Source organism: Portunus trituberculatus, chromosome 25 (assembly GCF_017591435.1).
Source record: "Portunus trituberculatus isolate SZX2019 chromosome 25, ASM1759143v1, whole genome shotgun sequence".
NCBI lineage: Eukaryota > Metazoa > Arthropoda > Malacostraca > Decapoda > Portunidae > Portunus > Portunus trituberculatus.
Window position 1 is genome coordinate 14,446,941 of NC_059279.1, and position 10,000 is coordinate 14,456,940.

The 10,000-nt window shown below is 43.2% G+C and overlaps 1 protein-coding gene across 10 annotated transcripts in view; it reads right to left on the reverse strand.

Moving 5' to 3' along the window:
* Positions 1-10,000, reverse strand: part of LOC123508858 (adenylyl cyclase-associated protein 1-like) — a 59,597-nt gene that overhangs the window by 36,097 nt on the left and 13,500 nt on the right. For 2 of the 10 annotated variants that reach the window (XM_045262840.1, XM_045262835.1), the window contains exons 1-2: positions 9,998-10,000; positions 855-1,762 (exon numbers count right to left, since the gene is read on the reverse strand). The exon at positions 9,998-10,000 is cut by the window's right edge and continues 643 nt beyond it. The exons of 2 other annotated variants lie outside the window; for them this stretch is intronic. Coding sequence is in view for 4 of the 8 variants with exons in the window: in XM_045262831.1 (XP_045118766.1) it covers positions 4,273-4,516 (244 nt within the window). In the remaining 4 variants the exon portion in view is untranslated. Of the gene's footprint in view, positions 1-854; positions 1,763-4,272; positions 4,532-9,997 lie in introns of those variants that run through there. 6 more of the 10 variants (XM_045262833.1, XM_045262832.1, XM_045262831.1 and 3 more) reach the window with 4 other exon arrangements.

The following is a 10,000-nucleotide window of genomic DNA, read 5'->3' on the forward strand; positions in this document are numbered from 1 at the left end:
GAGGAGGAGGAGGAGGAGGAGGAGGAGGAGGAGGAGGAGGAGGAGGAGGAGGAGGAGGAGGAGGAGGAGGAAGGAGGAGGAGGAGGAGGAGAGAGGAGAGAGAGGAGGAGGAGGAGGAGGAGGAGGAGGAGGAGGAGGAGGAGGAGGAGGAGGAGGAGAGAGGAGAGGAGGAGAGGAGGAGAGAGAGAGAGAGAGAGAGAGAGAGAGAGAGAGAGAGAGAGAGAGAGAGAGAGAGAGAGAGAGAGAGAGAGAGAGAGAGAGAGAGAGAGAGAGAGTAGATCAGTATTCAATTTTAATCTTAGTTTTTATATATATATATATATATATATATATATATATATATATATATATAGAGAGAGAGAGAGAGAGAGAGAGAGAGAGAGAGAGAGAGAGAGAGAGAGAGAGAGAGAGAGAGAGAGAGAGAGAGAGAGAGAGAGAGAGAGAGAGAGAGAGAGAGAGAAATTAAAGAACTAGTATATTAGTTTTAATCTTAAGTTTTATATATATATGAGAGAGAGAGAGAGAGAGAGAGAGAGAGAGAGAGAGAGAGAGAGAGAGAGAGAGAGAGAGAGAGAGAGAGAGAGAGAGAGAGCGTAAATGGTGGAAGAAAGTGAAAACAACTTTAATTCCAGTAACAACAAAACAAAATGACAAAAATAAGAAAAAAAAATAGAAATGTTAAAAAAATAAATGAAAACACCAATAAAAATAGACAAACCTTTGCTTTTCATTTATTTAACCATTCATATCACTAATTTTTTTTTCCTTCATATTAATTTCCCAATACAGCGATAGCAAAATTGAATAAAACATGTTATTTGCCTTTTTTTCCTCTTTTTTCCCGTCAAACGTACCTTCCTCAGAGGCATCGTTGCTCCCGTCCCCTACCTCTGCTGGCGGGGGAGGGGGCGGCGGAGGAGGGGGCGGGGCAGGGAGAACAGCAGGGTGGCAGGGGAATTACGTGTAGGGGAAGCAGTAACAGCAGATGTCGAGTCACTTTTTAATACACCTTTCTCGTCACTTTCCGTCTTTCCTTCCTCGCCTCTGTGACTATCTTGCTTTTCCTCTTCCCTTTCCACACTCTTCCTTCTTTCTTGTGCTTTCAGTTCTATGCTTTCATTCTCCTTTCCTCCTATGCCTCCATTTTGACCTTCCTTTTCTACACAAGTCTCTCCTCCTCTTCCTTCTTCCCTTCCTCCTTCAGTTCTCTCAGCCGCTGGTTCCTCCTTGACATGGCCGTTCGCGGAGGTGTTAAGCGGGCCGTTCTGAGTCTCCTCGTTCCCTGACACGCGGCCGTTGCGCTTCTCAGGATGCGGCGAGTCCTCAGGCGCCTTCCTACCGCAGCTGCATGCCGTCCCCATCTCGATCACGCAGCTACCACCATCGCATCACATCACCTCCATCACCGCGGCCACTCTCACGCTACACAAACCGCCTTCTGTATCTCAAGTTCACATGTTTGCTGGTTCAGTGACACCGTGTATTTGTGGTGTGTGTGTGTGTGTGTGTGTGTGTGTGTGTGTGTGTGTGTGTGTGTGTCAGTGGTGTTCGTTCACATAATTACGTTAAGTTCACTCAGTTAATCGGATCTGTTTTGCGGTTTTGCGTCTATAAAAGTTACACAGATTAAAAAAAAAGTACTCAACGGTCCAGTTTTTTTCTTTCTTCCACTTTTTTCTTTATCTTCTCCTTCGGTCTCTTACTTAAGTGAACCTGGGAACTTTTACTTTCTCTTCACATACGTAACCTTTTTTTGTTGTATCTGCACAATGAATGCGACCATGACGTAAGTAAGTAAGTATTGGTGTAAAATAAAGATAGCATTGATAGAAGATTTACCCCCATCCATCACACCCATCTCTCCTTCAACCACCATCACGAGAAACCAAAAACGTAATATACCTTTCATTAGTTGTAGCAGTAAGAAAAGAAAAAGCATATATATCGTAAAAAGAAATAGAAACTAATCAATCTACACTACTAACACTGCTCCTAATACCCTTAACCCCTTCAGTACTGGACATATTTTTACCTTGAGATTTGCGTACGATTAGACCACGTTATTGACATTAGAAAGGGTCTATGGAGGTCGAAAGATTAATGGCTAGAGTCTTCACCATTTTAATCCAATACACAAGTTTCTGAAGCTGTATAAAATCACCAAATAGTATGTAGAATGAGTATGGAAATGCGCCATGGTACTGAAGGGGTTGAGATAAGCGAAACAAACAATTTATTCTACGCTAACTAAATGCATGATATTTCTTCCTTTCTCCCCTTCAAACTCTTATTATTTGCCTCAGTTCACAGAGCGTGGGATGGAAAGAAACATGTAAGAGGGAGAGCCAGGTAAGGTAAACAAAACATCAAGGCAGGTAAAACAAGGTAAAAATATGTGCGTGTGTGTGTGTGTGTGTGTGTGTGTGTGTGTGTGTGTGTGTGTGTGTGTGTGTGTGTGTGTGTGTGTGTGTGTGTGTGTGTGTGAGAGAGAGAGAGAGAGAGAGAGAACGCGTGGGATGGATGTGCATAAAGATTTTCAAGCAATAATGGCAGAGAGAGAGAGAGAGAGAGAGAGAGAGAGAGAGAGAGAGAGAGAGAGAGAGAGAGAGAGAGAGAGAGAGAGAGAGAGAGAAATTCAAGTAATCAAAATGTGAAACTGTGTCGCTGCTGGAGGAGAAAGTTAAAGAGAGAGAGAGAGAGAGAGAGAGAGAGAGAGAGAGAGAGAGAGAGAGAGAGAGAGAGAGAGAGAGAGAGAGAGAGAGAGAGAGAGAGTTGAAATAAAGCTACATAACGCAACAAAAGCAAAAGAAAGACAAAACGAAAGAGAGAAAGAGAGAACAAAAAAGGAAGAGAAAAGAAAGAGGAGAAGGAAAGAAAGAAGAGGAGAGAAGGAAGAGGAGTGTGAAATCCGTCACGGTATTCTCAAGAGAGCGAAGAGGAGGAGGAGGAGGAGGAGGAGGAGGAGGAGGAGGAGGAGGAGGAGGAGGAGGAGGTAATAAAATAAATGATGAGCAAACAGACAGATAGATTGACAGGCAGACAGACAGACAGGCAAGCAAGGTGAGAGAGAGAGAGAGAGAGAGAGAGAGAGAGAGAGAGAGAGAGAGAGAGAGAGAGAGAGAGAGAGACGAACGCAGACAGACAGAAAACAAATAATTGAAAACAGGAAAAAGAGAGAAAAAGGGAAGGGAAACAGGAAAAAAGAGAGGAAGGAAAAGAAACACAAATAACATGGAAATACAACAAAATAATCGATGGACGAAAGAAAAACAAAAGAATAAAGTAGAAATAACACAAAAAAGAGAATAAAGGGAGAGAAAAATGGAAGGCAAGAAAAGAAATGGAAGATAAGACACAGGAAGATATTTATAGAGGATGGAGAGAGGAAACTGTATGGAGGTACGGAAGAAGGGAGGAAAGGGGAGGGAGGGAGGGAGGGAGAGAGAGAGAGAGGAAGAAGGGAAGGAGGCGAGGGTAAGTTACAATCCACACATTCTAAGCTCTCTCCCTTTCCTCTCCCTCTCCCTTTTTTTTTCTTCTCCCTGTCTCTCCTCTCTCTCTCTCCTTCACACTTCACGCCCTCTCAAGCACCTCTAAACCCACAGACTGAGTGCCTGAAGTGCTTGGCCTGATGGGGCTGATGGCTGAAAATCTTGTGTGTGTGTGTGTGTGTGTGTGTGTGTGTGTGTGTGTGTGTGTGTGTGTGTGTGTGTGTGTGTGTGTGAAGTTTCCTCATGTGGTTTCGTGTGTTTCCTATCATGTCGTCACCCAAGTTTAGTGTTTAAGTTACCCATCGTTCACTCTACACTCTAGACTCACCCTTACTCACCCATCATCTACTTCTGTCACGTACACCCATTCACACACCCTCTCAGATCCACTGCCATTTTCTCTCACCCACTCTCACCCACTCCTGTCTTGTTACCCCACACCCTCTGCTCCACACTCCTCTCCTTAAGAAACCATCACCCACCAGTCACCCACACCCACCCACTGCTGTCACTGTCACTCCCAGAACCCCATACTCACCCACCACCCATCACTGTCACTCGCAGAACACCACACTTAATCCTAACCCACACCAACCCACACGACTTTCACCCACAAGCCCACCCACACCCCACCACTGACCGATCCAGCCTCACACAAGCGCCTCCTTCACCCAGTGCCACGTTTCAGGAGGCCCACGATGGGGTGCCACACCACACACCAGCTGGGCACCATGTGTGGGCGGCCTCACCACCACCACCACCACCACCGCTAGACACTCACGTAGACATACACACAAAAGCACGAAGCTACACCACACACCAGACACTAGTACAGACACGGACACCTCCCCGGCACGTACACTCCCGCACGGACACACGAACACGCAGCACGGACTCGAGGGAACGGTAGCAAGGGAAGTGCCGCCGCGTACAGGGGGAGCTGCCGGCACCCTCTCGCACTCTCTCTCTCTACCTCCCCTCGGCCCGGGACAGCAGCGTGAGGCGGCGGCGCGGACCGTTGCCATGGTTACTCCCCAGGCCAGGCGGGGCGGGGGGCAGGGGAACAAAAAGGAGAAAGGGAATCACTGAGAGGGGCAAGGCGGGAGGGTGAGAGGGAGGGAGAGCAGAGACACCCATTCAAGTTCAGACTGCCGGCCTCTGGGACACTGATGCGGGTGTGTTCGGTGTATCTTAACGCCGCTACACCCTCCTGGCATGTCCTACACCCTGCACGGCATCCCTCACCCCTCCTACTACATCTAATATTCACTCAATACACCCTGCCATGTTCTAACACCATACATCTAGCTAATAATTCACAACACCCTATACGATTTGCCATTTCTCTAACGCTACACCTTACTCACTATACACCCTGCCTTATTTTAACACCCTAAACCTACACACTACTACTTAATCAACCATTCACTCTACTGTCCTACTCCCTGCTACACTTCCCCATACTCCTTTACACTCTAGTCGCTTACACCCTATCACTACACCCTACATCTCGTTAAACATCCCTTTTACTCTCGTCCTACACCCTAATACTAAAAGATACATCCTGCTACACCGCTCCTCATACTTTTCCTTACACTCTATAACCTGCCAGACACCTCCTACACCCTGCTACACTTTTCTTGACACTCTACACCCTGCCAGACACCTCCTAAACACTATGCATATTGTACACCCTAGTTAACTATATAAACATCCTTTCAAATACACACATACGTACATACATGCACTTTTTCTTCTCCTTTTCCTATTACTCCTCGTTCTCTCCTCCTGCACCCTGCCATAATGCCTCTGTACACCCTAGAAGCTTACACCTCATTAGACTCACTCCCTACACACCCTGCCTTCACTGCCCCTGCTGGCTAACTATCAGTGTTTATCTATTTATCTATCGGTACATCCATTACAGTATTAATCGCTTGGTTTGTCTCTGTACTTGTATGAGATAAGTCTATTTGGTCTAACTTCTTCAGTCTGACATCTATACCTCCTCCTCCTCCTCCTCCTCTTCTTCTCCCCTCCTCCCTCCCTCATTCTCCCCCTGTCCACACTTAACTATTCTGTTCCCTAAGGCGCGGGCACACACACACACACACACACACACACACACACACACACACACACACACACACACACACACACACACACACACTGCTCGGATTATCTATACTTTCCCTTTACTAACTGACCCTCCTCTCTTACATCACACACTATAAAAACTTGAAATGCTACCCTTTCTCTCTCTCTCTCTCTCTCTCTCTCTCTCTCTCTCTCTCTCTCTCTCTCTCTCTCTTTACTTTCTACTTATTATTTCTTTCTCTCTCCTTCTTTCCTCCTTCATCTTTCTCTTCTCTCATCTCTTCCCTCTCCTCTCCTTTCCTCCCTTTCCTCTCCTCGTCAAAACAGCGGAATTTTTTATCTAAAGTTTATACGAGTTTACCCACAAAAAAAACTTAAAATGTGGGGGAGTTTTTCAAGTTCTTTTTCATCAATTTATTTTCATTCTTAATTGAATTTTCCTGATCCTTAATAAATAACATTGGAATTTTCTATTTTTTTTTTTTTTTTTTTTTTGATCTATTTATTTTTTCTTTTCTTTTTTTTTTTTTTAGTAGAGATAAGATTGATTACGTGATTCGATTTTACTGATACGAAATCTTCAAGTGTTTTATCAAGATGGCAATGACTCCTAGATAATATTGTTTACTTTTTGTTTACAGCTCTCTCTCTCTCTCTCTCTCTCTCTCTCTCTCTCTCTCTCTCTCTCTCTCTCTCTCTCTCTCTCATTTCTTTACTTCCTTCCTTTGTTCTCCTTTATTTAATCTATCTTTTACCTTCCTTCTCCCTCTTTTTATCCTATTCTTCTTTCTCATTTCTTTTGTAGTCTTCTATTTTTGGTTTCCTTCGTTTTCTCTTTCCTCTGTAACTGTTTCTGTTCCAATATTTCGTCTTTATCAATTCTTCCTTCTTTTCTTTATATCCGAAACATTTTTTTTTTCATCCTTCCAAAATTTTGTCTATCTACACAATGCAATTTTTCCGGTTTTCTAATTTTCTATTTCATTTCTTCCTTAATTTACTCTTTTAACGCTCTTTCTTCTCCTCCTCCTCCTCCTCCTCCTCCTCCTCCTCCTCCTCCTCCTCCTCCTCCCTTATTCTCTCTTCCTTTTCACTTGTTCTTATCTTTTACTCGTCTTTTCCTCTTCGACTGTTCCTTGTTCACTTCTGCCCCTCATTCTCCTCTTTCCCCTTCTTCTTACTTGTCCTCTTCTCCTCTCTTCTCTATACTCTTTCTTCTTCTTCTTCCTCACTACCCGTCCTCCTCTCCTATCTCCTCCTCCTCTTCCTCCTCACCTATGCAATTTTTTTCTTCCTCCTCCTCCTCCTCACCTATCCATTTTTACTTCTTCTTGTTCCTCCTCCTCCTCCTCCTCCTCCTCCTCCTCCTCCTCCTCCTCCTCCTCCTCCTCCTCCTCACACCTGTACTAATTAAACCCAAGGTAAAAATCAAATAAAAATGCCACACTTCACCTTACTCTTTCCTCTCCCTCCCCTCTCCCTCTCTCCCTCTCCCTCTCCCTCTCTCCCTCCCTCAGTACTAACCAAACATGCCACATTTTAACACTCCACTCCACGTATCCAATAAACGTTTCGGACACTCCTGTAAAACGTTCCCCAATGAAAGAAAAACGTTGTCGAGTGAAGAAATATTGAAACGTTTCCTTAATAAAAAGTATATATAAAAAGAACCGAGTATTTCTCCAGCGTGGCTCCCAATAAATGCTTCGAATATTCCCTCCTGAAGTGTATGTGTGCACGTGGGAAGTTAATGAAAAGGTTGACTCGTATTTATTTATATATTTTTTTTTTATATTCGGGAAAAATTCTTACTGGATGATCTGAAAATGCGGGTGAGGGAAACAAATCGAAGGGTTAAAAGGGAATATATTGTTAAGACAGGAAGGAAGGAAGGAAGGAAGGAAGGAAGGAAGGAGAGGAGAGGAAGGAAGGAAAAAAGGATGGAAAAGAGAGGAAGGAACGAAGGAAGGAAGGATGGAAAGATGGATGGAAGGAAGGAATAAATGAACGAGGGAATGAAAGAAGGAAGGAAGGAAGGAAGGAAGGAAGGAAGGAAGGAAAGGAGGAATACAAAAGAACATAAAGCAAGTCCAAATAACAACAGCCCCCTGACACCCTTGATATGCTGAGTAATTATGAGAGAGAGAGAGAGAGAGAGAGAGAGAGAGAGAGAGAGAGAGAGAGAGAGAGAGAGAGAGAGAGAGAGAGAGAGAGAGAGAGAGAGAGAGAGAGAAGAGAGAGAAGAGAGAGAGAGAGAAGAGAAGAGAGAGAGAAGAGAGAGAGAAGAGATGATAAAAGAGAAGAGATGATAAAGAGAAGAGATGAGAAGAGAGAGAGAGAGAGAAGAGAAGAGAGAAGAGAGAGAGAGAGAGAGAGAGAGAGAGGAGAGGAGAGGAGAGAGAAAGAAGAGAAGAGAAAGGGTAAGAAAGGAAAAGAAAAAAGAAGGAAAAGGAAGGGAAAAAGAAAATGAAAGGGAATAAAAGGAAAAGAAGGGAGAGGGAGAGGGAGAGGTGAGAGAAGAAAAGAAGGTATAAAAGGCAGGAGAAATTAAACCAGTGGGGTTGGTAATTATTTCCAGGTGTTCCTGACGAGAGAGGAAAAAAAAAAGGTGTACCTGAGACAAGAGGGAAAAAAAAAAACTGAAATGAGGTAAGAGGCGTGGCAGAGAGAGAGAGAGAGAGAGAGAGAGAGAGAGAGAGAGAGAGAGAGAGAGAGAGAGAGAGAGAGAGAACGAAACAAGGAAAGAAAAGATTGGAAGCGAGAAAGACAAGAATATAACAAAAATAAAATAGAAATGGAAGAATCATGATAAAAATAAACAAAAAAAGAAAGAAACCATTGCTCTTGTATACCTTCACCTTCTCTTTTCCTTCACCACATTTTCCTATACAACTTCTACCTCCCATATTCTTGTCCTATTTCCATTAGATAATATACAGTAAAACGCTATTTCCATTCTCTTTACTCTTCTACGTCTCTTTTTTCCCCCTTCCTTTCTAGCTGTTAGGTAAAGTAAGGTAAAGCAAGGTTAGATTGTTAAGTGAGGTTAAGTTACCATTCTATTCTTCACCCACACCTCCCTCCATCCACAGTGTTGAGGTCACGTGGATGTCTGAGGGAAGGTGTGAATTGAGGCGTAAGAGTGACACTTCATTACCACCTCCATACACAACTGCCACCTCGCCCCTCCCCGCCCCCCCTTGGCCCGATACACATCTCGCTCAGCACTGCAGCCCTTCATACCAACACTGCCACGCAAACACTTCAAGCATCCTCCTCCTTCTCTTCCTTCTTTAATTATTCCTTCTCCTCAACTTTCCTCAATACGCAGCCGCATTTTTTTTTCTCTTCCCCTTCCTATCTGTTCTCCTTTCCTATTCTTGTTTTTACTTACTATTCCTTCTTTTACTCCTTTTTCTTACTCTTCCACTTATTATTTCTTTTATGCGATTTTCTTCTCCTACTCCTCCTCCTTCTCCCTCTTCTTCTTTTCCTCCTTTCATTTCTATTTTTCCTTCTTCGCTATCTTATATTCCCATGTGCTCTGTTCTTCAACTTCTTCCTACCCTACTTAATTTTCTCATATTCTCCTTCTCCCTCTTTCTTTTCCTCCTCTTCTCATCCACCTCCTTCTTCTTCTCCTCCTTCACCTCCTCCACCTTTCGTCTATTAAAAAACACTCCTCCAGTTCATTATTTATTCTCTCCTCCATCTTCTTACCTCGCTCCTCTTCCTTTGCAATAAATCTTCCTACTTCACGCCTTCCCTCCTTCCCTCCCTCACCCCTTTCCTTCCTTCCTTCCTCCCTTAAGCCCTCCACGGATCATTTACTTCATCAATGTCTTCCTCGATAACCACGCACACACGCACACACAAACACGCTATACCTTGACACTTAACGCCATGGCAACGTTCCGCACTGAGGCACACAAACGTATTTCTGTCCTAAACGTTTTTTTTTTTTTTTTTTTTTGTGACACTTGTTTTGGAGTGGTAAATTAAGTTTGATGAAACTATGACACAATTTTCGTTTATTTAATTTCTTTTCAAGGTTGCGGTGTTTTTTTTTATATTTTCTAACATATTTGAATTTTTGGAACTATAAGAACGGAAATATCGCACTATAAAGAACCATGAAGCATAAAATAATGTTTCCTCACTATATTCTTTTTTCACAGTTTGTAATTTTCATTTTTTTTTCCACATTCACATATTTTTTCCTATTTTTTTCACGAAGCATTCTAAAAATAATAACACTAACAACACCTGACACAAAAACGTTTTCACTGTAATAATGTTTCTTTTCATGAACGTTTTTTGAAGATTGTATTGATTTTCACTCTCATTTTCAAACTTCCATATCAACAAACTATATAACGTTCCCCAATCATAAACGTTTGTATACGCACTTT